The sequence below is a fragment of the Drosophila persimilis genome, unplaced genomic scaffold (genome assembly GCF_003286085.1).
Source record: "Drosophila persimilis strain 14011-0111.01,24,50 unplaced genomic scaffold, DperRS2 tig00000804-arrow-arrow-pilon, whole genome shotgun sequence".
Classification (NCBI taxonomy): Eukaryota; Metazoa; Arthropoda; class Insecta; order Diptera; family Drosophilidae; genus Drosophila; species Drosophila persimilis.
In genome coordinates this window covers 260,672-283,047 of record NW_020825356.1, presented here as the reverse complement: position 1 = coordinate 283,047, position 22,376 = coordinate 260,672, and the positions used below count along the sequence as shown (strand labels likewise).

Sequence of the window (22,376 nt, the reverse complement as noted above, 5' to 3'; positions counted from 1 at the left end):
ATGTTGCTGCTACTGCTGGAGCTGCGTGCTTTCCGGTGGGTGAATTGATATGGCCTCCCGCTGCCAGACGTCGCCAATCTGTCCTTCTTCTAACCACAACGAGGCGGCATGAATGGCTGGCTAATTTCGTGGAGCTTGCCGCATGTCTCCTTGGCTCGCTTTTAACAATATTAATATGCAAAATAATATAAATGCAAGCGGCGACAAATGAAGGACAAGCCAGAGGAGACAATGGCAGTGGGATTCCAGGCAAAATAACAAAAAAATTATGAAGGAATGAAGCAAACAAATTTCATTGTATGCGAGCGTGACATACTCATACACAGCAGGCAGTCTTCGTTTTCATCGTTGTTGTCTACTTGGTGTTCCCAGTATCCCAGTATCCCGGTGTTCTTGTTTCCTGATGTCCTTGTGCCTACCACAAGCATGAAATTGGATTTGCAACCAGTACAAGTGATGTGCCGCCTGCGGTAGTCGCGTATACGTAATATGATTATTACATGCCGCCTTCCGCCACTGCAGCAGCCACCGTCTGACACTTTTTCGTGCTGTGCGTGCCATCAAGATGAAATTATATGATTTGAATAATAATTGAATTAGAAAATCATGGACCAAGTCGGAATCAGAATGGGAATCAGAGTCCCTTTCACAGGAGGATTGTCGCACATGCACACGGATCTCTGCGACTCGAGGCGACCAGTGTGAACGTGTGCACATGACATGCATTTTTAAATCGGGTGCAGTCTGCAATCGAATTTCATTGACATTATCGTATGATAGCGCTGAAGCACCAGCAGCTTCTGCAATTAAGAAACTTGGACCCAAACTTTAAGCAGTGTGATTTTGATATCTGTTTTTTCGCTGCAATTACATATGTTTCTCCTCATTTACTGTTAATTTGAGCAGTGCTCAAGGGAAGTTTGTATATTTTTGGAGTGATGTAATTGCCATAGCGAAAAATGAAAGGGCTGTATTACATAGCTCATAGAGCTGATTTCCAAGCTGATCTTGCCCACGCAGCTGCACTTTGATCACGGCTGTATAGTTGAAAACGTGTATCTCTAGATTACCGTATAGATCTTGCCGAAGTCGGTCGTATTTTCTTCTCGGTCCTGCACCAGGGACTCATTTTTGTTCTCATTGTTATTGAACATTAATTTTGTTGAGTTTTTAATATAAATATAAAATCTGAACGTAATAACGGACTTGCGGGAACAATTTGTTATTGCTCTTATCCAGTTTGCTTTGGATCATCGTTCTTCTGTGTTCACTGATGTCACGCATCATCGGCTGCATCGCCTACACACTCTCCGGAAAGCATAAGCGCGTCTGCTGCTCGCGCTCTTGCTCTCACTTTGTCTGGATTGCCTGCATTCTTCTTTATGGACTGTTCTTTCGGTGTCTCTGCTTTCGTGAGTATACTGTGGGTTCCCTGCATTTCGCTGGATCGTCTCCTCCGTATTGCCGTTGCTGTTGAATGTCGAGCTCCCTCTGCTGCCTGCTCTCTCTCTGTGCTTTTCGGATTATTCGTGCACAGTCTTTTAGTCCATTGGTTGCAGATTCCAGTTGCTGGGCCACAAGGTTTTAAGTTGTGTCTGCGTGTTTGATAGGAATGCGTGTGCCGCTCCAGCTATTGTAGGATAATAAAAGCTCTCCCTATATTTGTATAAATAAATAAATGCATTATTTAATTATTTTTTCTTTTCTTGTATCAAATCAATTAGTATTGTGTGTTTGAGGTGTTTGTGCGTGTGTGATTAGAATGCGTGTACCGCTTTCCCTACTACAGTATCATTTATGGGATATGCATTAACGAAATATTTAACAAACATTATTTAAATAAATAAAAATCTGTTTTTCTATATCTCTTCGACTGGGTCCTGGGCAGCCTCGAAGGAAAGTTTTATGACTCGCTGATCAGCCAGGAGTACCTCGACTCTTATCTGCGCAACCAGAAATTTCGCTTCCCGGACAGCGCCACGACGACCGCATGCTAAGGACGGCAAGGAAGTCCAACTACCATCAACGATCTGGCCGCGCCCACCTTGATCCATTATATTTAGCAATTTGTTTGCCTGAAGGCACTTCCCGAAGGAAATGAAGTGCTTGACATAGCCGCGCACTGTGGGCCAAGCCAGAGATGCTGATTGGATGAGAGCTTAGCGCGTCTTAATGCCATGTGGCCCACTGTTATGACTTGATAAAATGGGCACGACATTTGTCGCCTTCAAATGGTTAACAAGTTTCTGCAAACATCGACAGACATCATTACTTACTGCCAATGCAGTGCAGCTAAGGGCTACGCAGCCGTTGTCGTCATCGCCTCTCCACTCCACGGTCTCCGCTCTCCAGGCTCCACGCTCCACGCTCCACTCTTCACTCTGCTGCGGCTCTTCAGATCTTCTCCCCCGTTTTAGTTGTAATCATGTGAATCCGTTTAAACTGTCGAAGTGTATTGTGCGTCATTATTCTCTTTCGTGCCATTAGACTTGAATAGTTTTTCCATACTAAAAAGTTTAAAAAAGCAGCTAAGAACGCTCCAGTGGATAGCTCGACCAAAGGATACCCTATACTAAAACATAAAATACCATTTAAAAATGAGAGGAAACAAACGAGCAACGAATTTCTTAAGGAGATTTGCTTGTCTTGTCCTTTAGGAAAATGCTTACACCCTTGTGCTCAACGAATACAGGGTATAGGAGAAGAATCGAAAAAAAACTAAGAAAACGACGAACGCAAATCGCAGCGGCATTGACGTCGACTTGCTGCTTATCATTTGTTCATGGATTGTGTGTGTGTGTGTGTGTGTGTGTGTGTGGATGCGCGTACTTGCTCTGCATTTGCTTTTTTCCTGCCAGAGGTGCCTTCACTGCTGCAATGATGATGATGATGGCGACACTCGACTGCATTTCCACTTAAGTGTGCAGTTTTTAGCATCATCATCTTTTTATTCTCTCCCATCCGACATCCTGATCATCAATTTTTTGAAGGGTGTTTGAACCAACACCCCTCTGGATTACAACTGTCGCAAAGCTGTCTTGAGTGGCGTTTGGCGGCATTTTTGGTTTAAATAAATTTTGTTTTTTTTTATTTAATTTCCCGCATACAATTGGGGCCAATTTGGTTTAATTGTTTTTATTAAGAGTTTTGGCCACGGACTGACAACACTGGACATCGTCGCACCCACCCCCGGCCACGACACAGTGCCGGACACAGCAACAATGCTTATAAATAAATAACTTAAATTTCATTGAGCCTCGTCTCTCACTTTGCCAGAGAAAATTGCATTTTAAATGCACACAAATTGAAAATTGCAATAATAATACGATATGCATGTGTGTGTGGGTTGAACTTTTGCTTTGGTAAAACGTGCCTCATTATAGAGATCAATGGCATGTCCATGCTGGAAGCGCAATTTGAATATAAATTGTTGCTCTTTTCACGTACACGCGCGCACATATAAAATTAGTGTTTAAGCATTAAAGATTATCTATCGATATCCATTATTCATGTAGAAAAATCTCCATGCTGGATGTCACAATTAATTCATTTCCAGCTTTCAGCAGTCGAATTTACAATCGTCTCATTTTGCATTTCTCAGCACTGCTCCTCTGCTGCTGATGCTGCGCAACACTAATCGTTTCAATACTAATGCAGCTTGTAGACGTTTAACATCACTGTACCTCAGCTGACGACTTTGCACTAATTGTCAAATTTTCACTCGCAACCAAAGCCACCCCTTCAATTCAATTCAAGGTAAAGTGAAACAATTGTAATTTCTTTAATTAGATTTATTAACATGCTAGAATTGTATCAAACATTAAAATGTGTGTTCGCCATACCAGCGGACTCGCCATTAGCCTTGAGTTATTTAACGAGAAATTGTGAATGTGTAGTGCGTGAATATTTGCGTGTAATAACCTCTAGTATGTCACCGCTATAAAAAGCTAGGAAAGCTGTGATGGGTAATAATAAATTAGTTCGCGGTGCATCCACTATTTGCCACGGCTTCCACTTACCCCGTCAAAAGCTGTACGCTGTCCGTCAAGGATGGCTGTGTACCAGAGTAGAGGATTGTTCGCCATATTAAGTATAGTTGTTTGTGTAACTCCAGCAGCAGAAGTTGTTCCATCCTACGGAGAGCGTCACATCAGTTTACAGGGCTTTCCTAGCAGCATTGTCTCGCATAACGTTGTGCGTGTATGTGCCTTGGCTGACTAGAAGAAGAACGAAGAGCATTGAGGGTCGAAACTGGCTTGCAACGGAGGCGCTGCTGTTTAACACTCACTATATCGACGTTAGGCATATCTGCTATTAGCCTAACGAGGCATTTTGTGTGCCGATTTGTGTAAGTGCTCTTCTGGTTTTTTCACATTTTAAATTTTACTAAAATTTTATTTTTAACACAACAATTTTGTTATTCTTATAACCGAAACTAAGTTTTTTTTAGGAGATGTTGCCCCTATGGAGCCCGAAACGATACTGAATTTGTTTGATTTTTTGAATAGCTCGTAAACTTTCACTTGCACTACGACTGGTTTTGAACCGAGCATGGCCTACTACAGCTATCCAATTTTTTGACAACGTGTTCTTGGGTGGATTTGAATGTCATGGCAATTGACATTACGGAAATACATGGGCGAAAGGAAAGCTTTTGTGAATCATTTCTTAGTGCGAGGCTTTGAATTTGCCCACGTTGTTCAAAACCAGCACAATTGGCATAACAAGAGTAGACCCCCAATCATTTATGCATGTCCTGACTGGGCCTGCGATAGGGTCTGGGCCTTCCACTTCTTGATCTCCTGATCAATACGTTCCTTCGCCCGAACGACCTTCGATTGAATGTAGAACGATCCGCCTGCCTTCTTCTGATTGGCATGAAACAAGTACTGGAACTTGTTCTCGACTTCTCCGCGATCCAGCACATCCTTTACGTTCAGAATCAGCTGCGCCTCTTCCAGCGTCATACCCTTGAGCGCAGCATCGGTTTTGGTGGGATTAAAGGTGGCGGACTGCGCTGCATGCACCCGGGCTGCCTCCCTGTAAACTTCGACCTCCTGACGCACCGTCTTCGCGAACGCCTTGCCAATCGACTGGGCGCCCAAGAGAACGATCCTCACCAAGTACCGGGCCATAACAACGAAACTTAATATCTGGATTTTAGTATCCGAATAAATATATAAACATATATATATATATACAGAATTTTCTCAGCTGTATTGACGGCAACCAAAAGTGGATTTCCTTTTTTCCTAATTACCGATGGGTCACAGAAGAATCCGTAGTTTTATGAGCCAACGACAGGAGAACATGCCTCTGTCGACAGAGCTGCTGCTGATCAATTACATGAATATAATAAATTGTATTCACGGTCTCAGAGGCACTTTTGCAGAGGCAACGAGGGGGAACGGTGCGAGTTGCTGCGGTCACCGCAACTCTACATTTATACCCGATACTTAGTCAGTATGGCTCTCCTCCGGCAGACACTGCACAATATTAAACGACACGACAAAGAGTGCGTGCGAGAGAGAGACAGAAAATCAGTATGATTCTGCGTTTTTAGTTTACTTGTATCCTCAATATTGTGGATGCAACCGATTGTCGTCTTTTGTGGGGGCGGAAGTGGGCGGGGCAAAGTTTTGAAATATTCTCGTAATAGTGACATATCACAGAAGTCCGGATATAAAACGTCGTTGCTCTAGCTTGTATAGTCTTTGAGCACTAGGCGCTGATAGGGACGGACAGACGGACGGACGGACAGACGGACGGACGGACAGACGGACAGACAGACAGGGCCCAATCGACTCGGCTGTTGATGCTGATCAAGAATATATATACTTTATGGGGTCGGAAACGATTCCTTCTGGACGTTACACACATCCATTTTCACCACAAATCTAATATACCCCAATACTCATTTTGAGTATCGGGTATAAAAACACCCAATTTGTAAAATTTTCGCAACCAAAGCCACCCGTTCAATTCAATTCAAGGTAAAGTGAAACAATTGTCATTTCTTTAATTATATTTATTAACATGCTAGAATTGTATTAAACATTAAAATGTGTGTTCGCCATACCAACGGACTCGCCATTAGCCTTGAGTTATTTAACGAGAAATTGTGAATGTGTAGTGCGTGAATATGTGCGTGTAATAACCTCTAGTATGTCACCGCTATAAAAAGCTAGGAAAGCTGTGATGGGTAATGATAAATTAGTTCGCGGTGCATCCACTATTTGCCACGGCTTCCACTTACCCCGTCAAAAGCTGTACGCTGTCCGTCAAGGATGGCTGTGTACCAGAGTAGATTGTTCGCCAGATTAAGTAGAGTTGTCGCCTTGTGATTCGTAGAAGTAGAAAATGCCATCATTCCAAATATCGAAATAAGAGTGTGCAAGTGTGTTGTCCACAACTATACCCTCCCGAGGGTGTGCAAGTGTGCAAGTGTGTTGTCCACAACTATACCCTCCCGAGGGTCGTGGGCTCGCCAGAAACACATTTTGTTTGTGTAACTCCAGCAGCAGAAGTTGTTCCATCCTACGGAGAGCGTCACATCAGTTTACAGGGCTTTCCTAGCAGCATTGTCTCGCATAACGTTGTGCGTGTATGTGCCTTGGCTGACTAGAAGAAGAACGAAGAGCATTGAGGGTCGAAACTGGCTTGCAACGGAGGCGCTGCTGTTTAACACTCACTATATCGACGTTAGGCATATCTGCTATTAGCCTAACGAGGCATTTTGTGTGCCGATTTGTGTAAGTGCTCTTCTGGTTTTTTCACATTTTAAATTTTACTAAAATTTTATTTTTAACACAACAATTTTGTTATTTGTATAACCGAAACTAAGTTTTTTTTAGGAGATGTTGCCCCTATGGAGCCCGAAACGATACTGAATTTGTTTGATTTTTTCAACAGCTCGTAAACTTTCACTTGCACTACGACTGGTTTTGAACCGAGCATGGCCTACTACAGCTATCCAATTTTTTGACAACGTGTTCTTGGGAAGATTTGAATGTCATGGCTAGATTTCGGCAGCTCTGATACTGTACAGTCTAGTACATTTCCGTTCTACGACACCTGTTAGCACCGGGCCTAGCAATGCACATTAGGGAAATACATACATGGGCGAAAGGAAAGCTTTTGTGCGAGGCTTAGAATTTGCCCACGTTGTTAAAAACAAACAGAATTGACATAACAAGAGTAGACCCCTAATCATATAAATGTTATATCTGAGAAGAGTAGTAACTCACTAACTAGTAAATGACCAAAATATAGAAATGTATCCACAATGGTCTCAGCTGTAGCGAAAGACAACCAATAGTGGACCTCCTGTTTTTCTTATTATCCGATGGGTTATAACTCGATTCGTCGCTTTATTAGAATAACATGAATATACTTATTGTATTCACGGTACTACGTGTAAAGTTAAAGAGAAATTACGTTTGATCTAGTACTTTATTTTGATGTGTCGCGGAGGGGACGCTTTTCGTCTACAGGGGAAAAATACCAAAGCTGAATGATGTTTTCGTTGTTAATATCGTATGCGCATATTATTGCATATATGGACAGCTGAATGCAGCTGAGATTGCATTCGGCGAGATTTCGACACACTTCATTGAATAGTTTCACGTTCTCTTCGTCAGAGTCATTTTGTATTCTGAATATGCCTAAAAATGCCAGCCAACGATTGTGTCAAAAGCTTGGCACATGGAATGGAATGTAATCAAAACGTTTCCTTGCTCAGATTCTCTCAGCTTCCGCATCCGCTCCAGAGGCGTATCTGCATATGTATGTAAGTGAGTGTGTGTGAAGCTCATAAACAAATTATACGCAAATTGACAGACTTCCGGGCGTAGGGCTGTCAAGCAGTTAAGTCCCTCTAGTGGTTGTTGCTGCTTCTGCTGCTTCCAATCCTTGGGGCACGTACGTTGTGGCAGCTGGTCCTTCCCGAATTCCCACTCTCTCTGGGGCAGATCTGATGCAATGTAACGTGTGCGTTAGGGGTATTAACGTAATTACAATAATGACTTGTTGCCTTGCCGGGGTCGCATCCCAGAGCCCATCCGCCTCTGCCGCTCCGGATCCCTGGCAGTCATAATTTTATGTGTCGCATGGAGAGAAGAAGCGGCAGCGAGCCATCTCTCTGTGTGGCAGTGGAATCATCATTTACACAACTGTTGCAGCTCTCGGCTTTCTGGCCATTTTCCGTTAAAATTCACCAACTGTAATTGATCGCATTTGCGTTTTGTTGTTTGATTTCATTGTCTTGTGCGTGAACTGGTGTCTGGAGCCGCCCGAAACCCAAACTGAAACCAAAACTGTGGACGCTGCTGCTCCCCATTTTCTAGTTCAGAAGCCGCAGCTTTAGCTGTTGGCTGGGGCTCATTCATTATGCAAACACCTCCACATGGCTATCTAAACGTGGCCATGGCCAGCATCGTGCTCGCTTCGTTCTGGCAGGACTGGCAGGAGTCCTGACTTTTGCGATTAGTTGCCATTTAAACTTCTATTACCGCCCCGATCGGTCCACCGATTCCGATTCCGATTCCATTCCGACTTCTATGCCTACAACTACATCTATTCCCATGCCTATTCCCATTCCCATTCCAATTCCCATTCCAACTCTGATTCCATTTGGTTTGGTATTTTTTGTGCTGTTGCCGGGAGGAGTAGGAGTGCGGCCAGCGGATGGAACGCTCGTCAGTTGTGTCCGATGGCTGGCCGCCATAGCATTTTGATTTCCGCACTGCATCCGGCAGTTTTAATCCCCCGACAGGCAGAGCGCCAGCCCACACAGTGTCCTCTCCTCCCTCGAAAATGCAAGAAAAAATTTTAGAGTGCAAATGCAACAAGAAGTGCGAATTTTGTCGCACTCAAATAAACCTCATGGAGGTTTCCCTTACTGAAACTGATTTGGATGGGCAATAAATGGAATAGATGAATATACATATAAGAACCGTTCGAGATTGAATGAATTATCATACGATAATGTTTTACATGCAATTAATGAGAATAAAAGATAATTTCTTCCTCAGTATAGAGTACTTCTAGAATAAACCAACCAATAGATAATAGCTGATAATCTCTTTCGAGATAGAGTACAGAGAAGAGTACACTCATCTGTGGAGGGTAGAAGGTAGGGGATGGGGAACAGTTCACTATTTACCACACACGCACTTGCAACGTGGGATCCGCTGCAACGTGGCAAGGCTGGCGTCGGTGATGCATGGCCATGGCCATGGCGCTGAAAGTGGTCGGAGCAGGCCTAGTGTTCGTGTCCAGTGTCGCATTCATTGCCATTCATTCGCTGCTGCCGTTCGTGGTTCGCCCCGACCCCTGGCCGCCAGTCCCCAGTCTCCAGCCCCAGTCCGCCACCGGCTATCCACTCCCACTCCCTGGCCGAATTGCGTACTGTTGTTGCTTGTGGCTAACATGCAAGCTTAGGATTTGGAAAACAATTTCACTGTTAGTGGAATGTCAACGTCAGGTCTCGCTTCTGCCAGTTCCACCGTATCCTCCTCCTCCTCCTCCTCCTCGTCCTCCTCGTCCTCATGATCTAAAATTGTAGGCGCGATGCGTCGCACACATCACTAATTAGTGATGTGCAATAATCGTGCGTGTGCCTGTGAGGGAGGGCAGTTGTTGGAGTTGGTCGCCAGAGGCGTGCCGGGGGATTCGAAAGCACGGCCATGGCCATGGCTGCGGGACTTCGACGTAGTTGGCTCGGTTCAAAAATTGCGACATTGTTAATCAACTGTGCGTGTCGCATAAGTTGCATTTGCTTTCAGTTGGTTGGACGGGATTGGATTGGATGGAACGGAGGGGCAGAGGGCAGGGCGCAGGAGGAGCCCATGGGCATGGGTGGCGTGCGAAAGTGCTCTGGAGCTACCATTCACCACAAAATGGCCCATTCATTCGGGTGCACCCTTCGGCAGTCGCACCCCTTGGCCAAGTAAGTGAAAAATTGTACTGCTGATGAAGATCATAGCTAAATATTTTGGCATCCATGCTCAAGGCCAATCGAGCCCAATTCTCCTCAGCGAAAGTTCCCGGCAAAGCATTCTTTAATTTACGGAAGAATTCTCCCGATTTCTATTCTCCCAGGTATGTCCCGCAGGAGTGCATTTATTTGGTTAATATAAATATATTCCTTTATTCTTGCACTATGGTTTTCGTTGGGGGTGCTGCTGTGCCCCTTGCCTGATTTTAACATCAAAAGTTTCTCCATGATATTCAAAAAAATTGCAACCTAATGGGAAATGGGTGAGGATGACCAAGAGGCGGAGATGGGTGCTGGGTGGCGGGCTGCCAATACGTCTGGTTGCAGTAAATTGACCAGAAAAACAGCAAAGGGCATCGGGGTCAGCCTAATTGAAATTTCATGTTGTAAAGCAAGCGAGCGGACGGTTGAGGCCGATTGCATGGTGGATAGGAGGGAGTTCGTCGGTGGATTCTCTGGGATTTGTAATCAAGAGAAGAGTAAACGAGTGAGAGCAGAACAGCAAGAGGGAGGAAAAGAGAATTTTAAATTTTCCAAACAGCAAAAAATTACATAAAAGTTAAATCGAAAATTAAGAAATTCAACAAATTAAAAAACAACTGCGACCGATCCACCTATATGTATTATATGTATATTTAGTATAGGTAATCCCTTAAGAAAATATCTTCAGGAATAGTTACTCGTTACTCGTTGCTTCTTTAGGTAGTGCTTCCTTCAGCGTCGCTTTCACACATATATTAAAGACACTTTCCCTAACTGGAACTCTCAAAGAGTACAAATTCAGCAAATAGGGTTGGGACCGATACAAGTTGAGTGCTTTATTTAGCTATATTTTTCAACATTCTGCCTGCAATATGTTCATCCCAGAAAGTGTGCCTAATATACGCTGTTTCTTCAAAGATTAAGTTTCTTATATTTTTTAAAGAAACCATTTTCTGTTTGCTTTATTTTATTATTCCACCTTGCATTGCCTAATATTTTACAAAACTGCTCTAAATGATCTAGTTAACATTTGGTAAAAATATCTTCTGATTTTGCTGTTTCCCTTGGCTCTATACTATTCTATTATTATACCATCATTGACTTGAAGAGTTAAGGGGTATATTAGATTTGTGACGGAAGTGGGTGTGTGCAACACCCAGAAGGAAGTGTTTCCGAGCCCATAAAGTATATTTTATATTCTTGTTCAACATCAATAGTTGAGTCGATATAGCCATGTCGGCCTTTCCGTCTGTACGCCTGGTTTGACACCCAGTTCTCAGAGGTTATAAGAACTAAAGCACCCCAATTTTGTATCCAAGCTCCTATGATATTACACTCAATCGTATTTGTTTCAAAATACTAAATTCTAAAATCCGCGGCCATTGCCGCTGCTCACAACGTTCCCGATCGTTTTTATTATTAATTATAATTTTTTTTAACCTTCAACTTTACTTTGCACGACCGTCGTCTGTACGTATGTATACGTAAGTATGTATGTATATATGTATGTACATATTTATATTTATTTTTTTTGTGTTCGTATAAAGCAGTGGATTTTAATGTAGGACTTAAAATTCTAATTTCAGAACCCAAGAATTGAAAAGTATCAGTATACTTTTTTTGCTCGACAGAAGCACAACTACAGATATACTTCATAAATAAATTTGCTTCTCAAAATTGAGTAAGTTTCTTTATACAAATAAAAAGAAAAACACTATTCGAAACATTTTTTTTTCAAATCAACAGATATGTCTGGAAATCGCCCTGAATTCGGGATCGAGGGGGAAGACTATTTTGTGCTCCCGGATTTCGAAGACAATTTGGTTTTGGCCATGATCGCTTTGCGGAACAACGGTGCTGGCGATGGGAATTACGTAGAGGATGGCCTTCACTTATGGGATCCTGAGCAGGGAGTTCATCGCCTGGTTGCCGGTCGCTTCGACATGGTGGCCCTAAATGGGCCGGACCATATTGAGCCTGGAGAGGGCCCGCTGCAGAATAACAACAGGAACAACGAAAAGGATGGACTGAATGACCTTTTGGAATTTTTCTGCACGGGGGTACTTTGGACTACGCTGATGCACCCGTTCCATCATGCCGGTGTCTTGATGCAACTGGGCTTTGATCCTTTTCCTGGTGAGATTGTTCGGGTGGGATTGCTCGGATCGCGCCGTCTTCTTCCTGGGACGCAACACCTCATTGGGTACATCCATCAGAGCGATGGATTCTTCGCCCTCTTTCGGGGTCTGAAGGCGAGCATCGCGGGAAATGTTACTTCCTACCTGATGGAGGCAGCTCTGGTGGCGATGGGTCTGGGAACTCGCAAGCTAACCCATACGACTGGGACTTCTGTGAAGGATGTGTCATGGAACTTGCTAGTCAGAAGCATCCGCTTGACCTTGAATCTGGTCGTCACGCAGCCGTTTACTGTAGTCTTGACTCGCCAGATCGCCCAGTTTATAGGTTGCGAAAATGTCTACAAAACTCTGGCCCAAACCATCTTCAAGATTTTCACCGAAGAAGGCGTGGCCGGTTTCTACGCCGGCTTTGTGCCCCGCCTGCTGCGCAATATAGGCGTCATGGGAGTCACCACTGTCGCGACGGCTCTCTTCTTCCACTATTGGCCGCAACACTGCACCATTCAGGCACTCAACGAGATAATAGTCAATGTTTCGTCCTCGTACGCTCTGCACCCGTTGTCAGTGGTGGGCACCTGTATGGATGTTCAAGGGTCCCCCTTGGCTGCTGCAATGCCGTCTCAAATGCCGCACTATGAACACTGGACCAAGTGCTTTTATGATATATATCAGGGTAGTGGATTCTACCACCGTGGAGGCGTTCTTTTCTGGCGTACGGTGCCTGTCAAGGGGCTGCATGACTTTATGGGACGCCCGAAATAAGCACAGAGTTGGCTCAGCCCTTTTTTTCCAACTATTTGTTGAATAAAATAAACAATAATTGTATACTTCAATTGATTCTTTGTTGCAATGATATTTTCCATATAGACTGTAACTTTTCACTCTCTCTTTATAGCTAATGGTGGTATTTCATTTGACAGCTGCAAAAGCGGATCACTGCTAGCCTTCACGGTATATTTATACCATTACTATTAATATTGTCAAACGAGAACAATCCATAAGACTGGACCATGGCCCGATACTTATCGAGGACCGATCTCTTGGGGGTCCAGTGGATTGACAAGGCGTTTGTATCGATCAGTAGATCAAGAAGTGGGAGGCCCAGACACTATCGCAGGCCCAGTCAGGACATGCATAAATGATTGGGGGTCTAATCTTGTTATGCCAATTGTGCTGGTTTTGAACAACGTGGCCAAATTCTAAGCCTCGCACTAAGAAATGATTCACAAAAGCTTTCCTTTCGCCCATGTATTTCCGTAATGTCAATTGCCATGACATTCAAATCCACCCAAGAACACGTTGTCAAAAAATTGGATAGCTGTAGTAGGCCATGCTCGGTTCAAAACCAGTCGTAGTGCAAGTGAAAGTTTACGAGCTGTTGAAAAAATCAAACAAATTCAGTATCGTTTCGGGCTCCATAGGGGCAACATCTCCTAAAAAAACTTAGTTTCGGTAATACAAATAACAAAATTGTTGTGTTAAAAATAAAATTTTAGTAAAATTTAAAATGTGAAAAAAACCAGAAGAGCACTTACACAAATCGGCACACAAAATGCCTCGTTAGGCTAATAGCAGATATGCCTAACGTCGATATAGTGAGTGTTAAACAGCAGCGCCGCCGTTGCAAGCCAGTTTCGACCCTCAATGCTCTTCTTTCTTCTTCTAGTCAGCCAAGGCACATACACGCACAACGTTATGCGAGACAATGCTGCTAGGAAAGCCCTGTAAACTGATGTGACGCTCTCCGTAGGATGGAACAACTTCTGCTGCTGGAGTTACACAAACAACTCTACTTAATATGGCGAACAATCCTCTACTCTGGTACACAGCCATCCTTGACGGACAGCGTACAGCTTTTGACGGGGTAAGTGGAAGCCATGGCAAATAGTGGATGCACCGCGAACTAATTTAGTATTACCCATCACAGCTTTCCTAGGTTTTTATAGCGGTGACATACTAGAGGTTATTACACGCAATTATTCACGCACTACACATTCACAATTTCTCGTTAAATAACTCAAGACTAATGGCGAGTCCGTTGGTATGGCGAACACACATTTTAATGTTTAATACAATTCTAGCATGTTAATAAATATAATTAAAGAAATGACAATTGTTTTACTTTACCTTGAATTGAATTGAACGGGTGGCTTTGGTTGCGAAAATTTGACAAATTGGGTGTTTTTATACCCGATACTCAAAATGAGTATTGCGGTATATTAGATTTGTGGTGAAAATGGATGTGTGTAACGTCCAGAAGGAATCGTTTCCGACCCCATAAAGTATATATATTCTTGATCAGCATCAACAGCCGAGTCGATTGAGCCCTGTCTGTCTGTCCGTCTGTCCGTCCCTATCAGCGCCTAGTGCTCAAAGACTATACAAGCTAGAGCAACGACGTTTTATATCCGGACTTCTGTGATATGTCACTATTACGAGAATATTTCAAAACTTTGCCCCGCCCACTTCCGCCCCCACAAAAGACGACAATCGGTTGCATCCACAGTATTGAGGATACGAGAAAACTAAAAACGCAGAATCATACTGATTTTCTGTCTCTCTCTCGCACGCACTCTTTGTCGTGTCGTTTAATATTGTGCAGTGTCTGCTGGAGGAGAGCCATACTGACTAAGTATCGGGTATAAATGTAGAGTTGCGGCGACCGCAGCAACTCGCACCGTTCCCCCTCGTTGCCTCTGCAAAAGTGCCTCTGAGACCGTGAATACAATTTATTATATTCATGTAATTGATCAGCAGCAGCTCTGTCGACAGAGACATGTTCTCCTGTCGTTGGCTCATAAAACTACGGATTCTTCTGTGACCCATCGGGTAATTAGGAAAAAAGGAAATCCACTTTTGGTTGCCGTCAATACAGCTGAGAAAATTCTGTATATATTTTTATTCGGATACTAAAATCCAGATATTAAATTTCGTTGTTATGGCCCGGTACTTGGTGAGGATCGTTCTCTTGGGCGCCCGGTCGATTGGCAAGGCGTTCGCGAAGACGGTGCGTCAGGAGGTCGAAGTTTACAGGGAGGCAGCCCGGGTGCATGCAGCGCAGTCCGCCACCTTTAATCCCTCCAAAACCGATGCTGCGCTCAAGGGTATGACGCTGGAAGAGGCGCAGCTGATTCTGAACGTAAAGGATGTGCTGGATCGCGGAGAAGTCGAGAACAAGTTCCAGTACTTGTTTCATGCCAATCAGACGAAGGCAGGCGGATCGTTCTACATTCAATCGAAGGTCGTTCGGGCGAAGGAACGTATTGATCAGGAGATCAAGAAGTGGAAGACTCAGACCCTATCGCAGGCCCAGTCAGGACATGCATAAATGATTGGGGGTCTACTCTTGTTATGCCAATTGTGCTGGTTTTGAACAACTTGGGCAAATTCAAAGCCTCGCACTAAGAAATGATTCACAAAAGCTTTCCTTTCGCCCATGTATTTCCGTAATGTCAATTGCCATGACATTCAAATCCACCCAAGAACACGTTGTCAAAAAATTGGATAGCTGTAGTAGGCCATGCTCGGTTCAAAACCAGTCGTAGTGCAAGTGAAAGTTTACGAGCTGTTGAAAAAATCAAACAAATTCAGTATCGTTTCGGGCTCCATAGGGGCAACATCTCCTAAAAAAACTTAGTTTCGGTAATACAAATAACAAAATTGTTGTGTTAAAAATAAAATTTTAGTAAAATTTAAAATGTGAAAAAAACCAGAAGAGCACTTACACAAATCGGCACACAAAATGCCTCGTTAGGCTAATAGCAGATATGCCTAACGTCGATATAGTGAGTGTTAAACAGCAGCGCCGCCGTTGCAAGCCAGTTTCGACCCTCAATGCTCTTCGTTCTTCTTCTAGTCAGCCAAGGCACATACACGCACAACGTTATGCGAGACAATGCTGCTAGGAAAGCCCTGTAAACTGATGTGACGCTCTCCGTAGGATGGAACAACTTCTGCTGCTGGAGTTACACAAACAAAATGTGTTTCTGGCGAGCCCACGACCCTCGGGAGGGTATAGTTGTGGACAACACACTTGCACACTCTTATTTCGATATTTGGAATGATGGCATTTTCCACTAATACGAATCACAAGGCGACAACTCTACTTAATCTGGCGAACAATCTACTCTGGTACACAGCCATCCTTGACGGACAGCGTACAGCTTTTGACGGGGTAAGTGGAAGCCGTGGCAAATAGTGGATGCACCGCGAACTAATTTATCATTACCCATCACAGCTTTCCTAGGTTTTTATAGCGGTGACATACTAGAGGTTATTACACGCAAATATTCACGCACTACACATTCACAATTTCTCGTTAAATAACTCAAGACTAATGGCGAGTCCGTTGGTATGGCGAACACACATTTTAATGTTTGATACAATTCTAGCATGCTAATAAATATAATTAAAGAAATGACAATTGTTTCACTTTACCTTGAATTGAATTGAAGGGGTGGCTTTGGTTGCGAAAATTTGACAAATTGGGTGTTTTTATACCCGATACTCAAAATGAGTATTGGGGTATATTAGATTTGTGGTGAAAATGGATGTGTGTAACGTCCAGAAGGAATCGTTTCCGACCCCATAAAGTATATATATTCTTGATCAGCATCAACAGCCGAGTCGATTGGGCCCTGTCTGTCTGTCCGTCCGTCCGTCCGTCCGTCTGTCCGTCCCTATCAGCGCCTAGTGCTCAAGGACTATACAAGCTAGAGCAACGACGTTTTATATCCGGACTTCTGTGATATGTCACTACGAGAATATTTCAAAACTTTGCCCCGTCCACTTCCGCCCCCACAAAAGACGACAATCGGTTGCATCCACAATATTGAGGATACGAGAAAACTAAAAACGCAGAATCATACTGATTTTCTGTCTCTCTCTCGCACGCACTCTTTGTCGTGTCGTTTAATATTGTGCAGTGTCTGCCGGAGGAGAGCCATACTGACTAAGTATCGGGTATAAATGTAGAGTTGCGGTGACCGCAGCAACTCGCACCGTTCCCCCTCGTTGCCTCTGCAAAAGTGCCTCTGAGACCGTGAATACAATTTATTATATTCATGTAATTGATCAGCAGCAGCTCTGTCGACAGAGACATGTTCTCCTGTCGTTGGCTCATAAAACTACGGATTCTTCTGTGACCCATCGGGTAATTAGGAAAAAAGGAAATCCACTTTTGGTTGCCGTCAATACAGCTGAGAAAATTCTGTATATATATATGTTTATATATTTATTCGGATACTAAAATCCAGATATTAAATTTCGTTGTTATGGCCCGGTACTTGGTGAGGATCGTTCTCTTGGGCGCCCAGTCGATTGGCAAGGCGTTCGCGAAGACGGTGCGTCAGGAGGTCGAAGTTTACAAGGAGGCAGCCCGGGTGCATGCAGCGCAGTCCGCCACCTTTAATCCCACCAAAACCGATGCTGCGCTCAAGGGTATGACGCTGGAAGAGGCGCAGCTGATTCTGAACGTAAAGGATGTGCTGGATCGCGGAGAAGTCGAGAACAAGTTCCAGTACTTGTTTCATGCCAATCAGAAGAAGGCAGGCGGATCGTTCTACATTCAATCGAAGGTCGTTCGGGCGAAGGAACGTATTGATCAGGAGATCAAGAAGTGGGAGGCCCAGACCGTGGCTCAGTCAGAGTCCAAGTAGCAAAACCACAAAATACAACACAAAAAGTCAAAAATCAATGGTGGAAGCTATTCGTTTGGCTGAAGCATGCAAAGCAGATTAGGGGTCGACGCTTCTTATGTTAATTACATTTGTTTTGAAAGAAGTGCACAAATCCTAAGCCTGGCATTAAAAACAGATTCTCAAAAGCTTTCCCTTCGCCCATTTTTTTCCTTTATTTCAATTGTTGAGGCCTGTTGAGGAGGATGGCTTTGACTGGAAGGCTGGCTGCTCGGATCGAGTTGAGTTGTGCCGGAATGGCACATTTCATTGTTGTTTTCACATTCAAAAGCTTGTTGAGCAGCCACTCGACTCCGTATCTTTCCCTCTTTACTGTTGCAGTCTAACCAAATGTCAGCAGAGATTAAGCGGCTAAAATCTAGACAGGGTTCAGATGCCAACTAACCAATGCAATGTAACGAAGCGTAACGAGAGACACAAGAACCGGCAAGGACACGTTGTACAAGATTTTATACACTACCAGGCACACAGACGCACACCCACAAGCATGCAGACAGACAATGAAGCGTAACTGGCAGATGCACGTAATGAAAATATCAAAAATCCAAAACGAAATGTGCCAACAGCCAGGGACTACCGAGTGCGAACGCACGGCCCAGACACAATTCAGTTTTGGTTCATTTGAATGCGACACATTTTTGGGCTACAACTCCGTGAGTAGAGGGTATCAAGAGTCTGCCAATGCCTGGTCGGGAAGCCTCTTAGCAGAACTCTCCCTATGATTTTAGCAGGTGCCGTTTCCTAATTCGAATCCAGGGTATATCCTTGGTTCATCTGTCTTCTACCCCGAAAATCCTTGCTTAAATGCCAGTTGGGCCAGTTGTTGCTGCTGTAGGGGTAGCTGCTGCGAGTTGGTCAGGTTCATTTAGGCCAGAGAAATCAAGAGTCAAAAGTTAGACTTGGGACCCTCGTGCCGCTTCCTCCTTCGGCCACATAACGAAACTATAAACGTTGGGAAATTACTAGTTATTACACGGGCATGTGTGTGTGGCTCACATGGATGATGAGGGGAAAATTCGTATCGTCTTAATAACCAAAAAATGCCATCAGGCATCAGCTTTCAGCCATGGCAGTACCAGCAGCAGCAGCAGCATGTCCTCTCCTAGAAATTTCTCCACTGTTCTGTCCTGTCCTGGCATGTCCTGTTCTTGATTCTAGCCTGGTTCCTGCAACATTCACGCATGCCTGCCTAACAGTGGATATACATACACACAAACATGCATATGGACATGTAGACATGTATTTTATTATACTATAGGTATGTATATGAGTGCATCGTAGCAACTGTTGAGCAGAACACGAATCTGTTGTAGTGTCGCCTGAGCAAAATGCAATTAGACTAACGATGCAACACAATTTTGTCTTCAACTTCATAAAGATGTGATGCCAGCGAGGAGAGATGAGTACTTTCGAGAGGGGATTCGGGAAAGCCAGATGGTCAACCAGAGAGAACGAGGTGCAGTTTGAACAGTTTCACTGCTCTTGGAGCGATGAGAAAGTGATGATATTTTTCTGAAAATCGCCAATCGTTTTACATTCGTCACAGATATGTAGAAAAACTGAAGGATAATGGGGAAGAGCTATCTATAATTTTGTGTTTTTTATATTTAGATAGAAGGTTAGCATTTCTTGATCGTCTTTCCATCCTGCAGACTGCTTTTCCTTTGAATTTCCACTGGCTTTGTGACATACTTCGATGGAAGAGTTTATCTTAATGGGGTAAAGTGTAGCAAACCTTTTGAGCAGCCTTCGTAAAATTTGCAACACTTTTCTGGTGCAGCTCTCGTTCATCTGTGAGGGTGCGTGGTCATTTGTGTGAGTTTGTGAGTAGCGGAAATGTTGAACAAAATCAAGCATTTGCTTGAGAAACTGGGGAGGCTTTGTCCTACGACTTAGGTTTCATAAGCTGTCAGTTTTGTGCGCAGCAAATTGCAGTACGTTCGGGCTTAATTACCATTAATATCGAGTCAATTAAGGAGTCAATTATGAATTATTATTGAAATCAGATCGAATGAAAGCAGTACGCACATATGAGTATGTATGCCTGTAGAATTAGTGTGTATCTGTATCCGTGCTTGTGGGTAGATCAATATCAGTATTCGTTTCAAATAATTTACATGTGTTCATGCCCCTTCTAAGAACGCGGTCGACAGCAGACATAGCAAAATTGCCACATGTTCACATCTCATATATGTCATAATTAACACAGGCCACTAAATGCATGATTGGTAACATATGAATATTAATTATGCACTCGGTTTCACTCGGCCAAATCGCTGCAAAATCTCTGGTACTGAGATCGTGAAAAAACGTCCGATAAACAGCTGAAATGGTCAATACATTCAAAGAAAATATTTTATGAAGAACTTGTTTAAATTATTATTGCAGTGACTGTTATTGGAGACAACGCTCAAATGTATGTCCATTTATTTTGTAAATTCATCTGTGATCAAAATTTCAAACAACTTTTATATGTTATAGTGCTGAACAGCGAAGTATTCCAACAGACAGTCATATGGGGTCTTCTCGGTTAACGTGGCAAGTTCACAAAGTCACAAAATCCCTAAACAACCCTATAAAAATGGTTGGAAAAATATGAGACAGCAGTCCGAAATGTTTCGCGGGGAAAAATCGAGGTGAAAATGCTATTGGGAACATGGTTTCGTTTTTTGTGTTTTGGTGGATTGGGCGGATGGTTCTGGTTGAAATATATAACGCATACGCCGCATGGGCTTCCGATTTCCGACAACAACGTCGGCGGTTTCAATTTTATACCGTTAAACCAATTAATAGGTTTTACACAAGCACAAACAGAAACATACTCCCTTCCTCACACTCACAACCATACACACACCCACACACACTTAACCCGCACACATTTATGAGGTGTTAATCGACGTCATTCTGATGTAAAGCGCGATGAGAAGCAATATATATTTTATGGGTTGCGTAATTAACAGGCAACAACAATAAACAGCCAGAGGTAGGGACAGCGACAGGTTAATGAGGCTTCATTGATTATGCATTTATGCATATGAGGTGTGTGCGGAACTGGAGCGGCCTTTTCTTTGGGGGAGGAGCAGGTGGCGACGGAGATGGAGGAGAAGGATTGAGTGCCGGTGAGTGGCAGCTTTCCACATCAAATTAAAATGCTACATATGCTAATGAAATCAACCAAAATTATGAGCAATTATGAATAGCTTAATGGGATTGCCATTGCCTGGCATTGGTTTCGCTCGAATTGGGTTGTTGTGGCATTCTTCCTTTACACATGACACCTCTCTATTTAGCTCTTAAAGCTACTAGCTTTAAAGTGTATTTTCTTTTATTTTTTGGGAAAGAGACACAGAAGAAACAGGGAGTATGGAGAGAGGGAGAGGTAGAGGTAGAAGCAGCCAGGTGTAAATTATAAAACTGACAAGATTTTTGTTTGGCATTTCCTTTCCTGATGCGGGAGTTGGAGACGATGATGATGATGATGATGGCACTGCTGGCACACAGACCTTTCGTCTGTCGTCATAGCTGGCTGGGCTTGGACTCGAGCGTAATGCCAACAATTACGCAGCTGAATATTTTATGAGCCCAGCAGATTAATATGAATATTTTATTATCATTTTAGATTCCTTATTTCTTTCTCTGGCTCCCACCCACTCTGGGCTGTCTTTCTGTCTGTCTGCCAAAGAACCAGCCAGCAGCCCATGCCAAGGACCAAACCAAGTCAAGTTAGACGGTATGGCCAGAAATATGCTTTGTTTTTTGGCATTTCATTGTGGAGGCTTCTGCTGTGCCAGAGAGCCGCTTTCCATCGAAGTGCAGCGTCCCATTCGGAGCATTTTTGGGACAATTTTATAGAGTTATTTAACCTAATATTTGCGCAAAAGAAAATCAGATTGATCTGAGTGCATTTCGTGTAACTTTTTCTAGGTATTTTCTCAAGTTGAAGTTTGAGTTGAATTTTCAGAGTATTAAATGTTCGTTGGTTTTGGGGTTCCTCTCTTTTGACTCCCCTTCCTGTTTGGTCTGCCGTTTTTTTGCACCTTGGCAGACGAAAATGTTTATGCCTTGCCCCCAAACAGAGAGAGAGAGAGAGAGAGAGCCAGGAAAAAGAATAAATGAAAAGTGTGTGAGAACGGCAAAGGGAAAATGTGGTGAGAACGGAATTTATGACCACGAGCCTTCAAAGGGCCAAGTTGCCTAAATGTTTTTTCTTTCCCCTGCAGCAGCAGCAGCCGCAATCCCAATCCCAATCCCATTTCCATTCCCACCGCCTTGCGCCTTGTAAAACGAGGCCAAAACAAATTGGGGACGAGGAGTCCCCTTAATTCGCAGTCAAAGCCAAAAAGCCACTTGGAAAACTGAGGGCGAGAGCAAAGCGGCATTTTCTTTCATTTGTTGCGTTTTAAATTTTCATGCGCTGCGAGTGTCGGCAATTACGAAGGCCTAAACTTAACAGATGAAGATACACATGGATGTACCCGTATACATATGTATGTACATATATGTTTAGTGTGTAGGGCTCCCAATAATATCGTCATCATCAAGTGCCACGCCCACAGCCCCTAC

General features: G+C 43.5%; 4 protein-coding genes and 4 long non-coding RNA genes across 8 annotated transcripts; 5 read left to right on the top strand and 3 right to left on the bottom strand.

Annotated features, from left to right (window-relative positions):
- Window positions 1–3,770: 3,770 nt before the first annotated feature.
- LOC113566623 lies at window positions 3,771–4,377 on the bottom strand. Its single transcript, XR_003409165.1, has 3 exons — window positions 4,289–4,377; window positions 4,020–4,217; window positions 3,771–3,956 (listed from the first exon to the last, which is right to left on the bottom strand). It is a non-coding gene; the product is annotated as an uncharacterized LOC113566623 (long non-coding RNA).
- A 368-nt stretch (window positions 4,378–4,745) lies between these two features.
- Window positions 4,746–5,135, bottom strand: LOC6597638 (mitochondrial import inner membrane translocase subunit TIM16). The gene has a single exon (XM_002022705.1). It carries the CDS (start codon window positions 5,133–5,135, stop codon window positions 4,746–4,748), a length of 390 nt encoding a protein of 129 aa, XP_002022741.1.
- Window positions 5,136–6,007: 872 nt separating this feature from the next.
- On the bottom strand, window positions 6,008–6,785 carry LOC113566626. Its single transcript, XR_003409170.1, has 3 exons — window positions 6,693–6,785; window positions 6,257–6,621; window positions 6,008–6,193 (listed from the first exon to the last, which is right to left on the bottom strand). It is a non-coding gene; the product is annotated as an uncharacterized LOC113566626 (long non-coding RNA).
- A 4,942-nt stretch (window positions 6,786–11,727) lies between these two features.
- On the top strand, window positions 11,728–12,950 carry LOC6597637 (mitochondrial carrier homolog 2). Its single transcript, XM_026993141.1, has one exon. It carries the CDS (start codon window positions 11,728–11,730, stop codon window positions 12,877–12,879), a length of 1,152 nt encoding a protein of 383 aa, XP_026848942.1. The 3' UTR covers window positions 12,880–12,950.
- A 673-nt stretch (window positions 12,951–13,623) lies between these two features.
- On the top strand, window positions 13,624–14,230 carry LOC113566627. Its single transcript, XR_003409171.1, has 3 exons — window positions 13,624–13,712; window positions 13,784–13,981; window positions 14,045–14,230. It is a non-coding gene; the product is annotated as an uncharacterized LOC113566627 (long non-coding RNA).
- An 825-nt stretch (window positions 14,231–15,055) lies between these two features.
- On the top strand, window positions 15,056–15,445 carry LOC6597636 (mitochondrial import inner membrane translocase subunit Tim16). Its single transcript, XM_002022703.2, has one exon. The coding sequence runs from the start codon at window positions 15,056–15,058 to the stop codon at window positions 15,443–15,445; it is 390 nt and encodes a 129-aa protein (XP_002022739.2).
- Window positions 15,446–15,809: 364 nt separating this feature from the next.
- Window positions 15,810–16,428, top strand: LOC113566622. The gene is made up of 3 exons (XR_003409164.1): window positions 15,810–15,902; window positions 15,974–16,291; window positions 16,355–16,428. It is a non-coding gene; the product is annotated as an uncharacterized LOC113566622 (long non-coding RNA).
- Window positions 16,429–17,390: 962 nt separating this feature from the next.
- LOC113566633 (mitochondrial import inner membrane translocase subunit Tim16-like) lies at window positions 17,391–17,774 on the top strand. The gene has a single exon (XM_026993140.1). It carries the CDS (start codon window positions 17,391–17,393, stop codon window positions 17,772–17,774), a length of 384 nt encoding a protein of 127 aa, XP_026848941.1.
- Window positions 17,775–22,376: the final 4,602 nt, after the last annotated feature.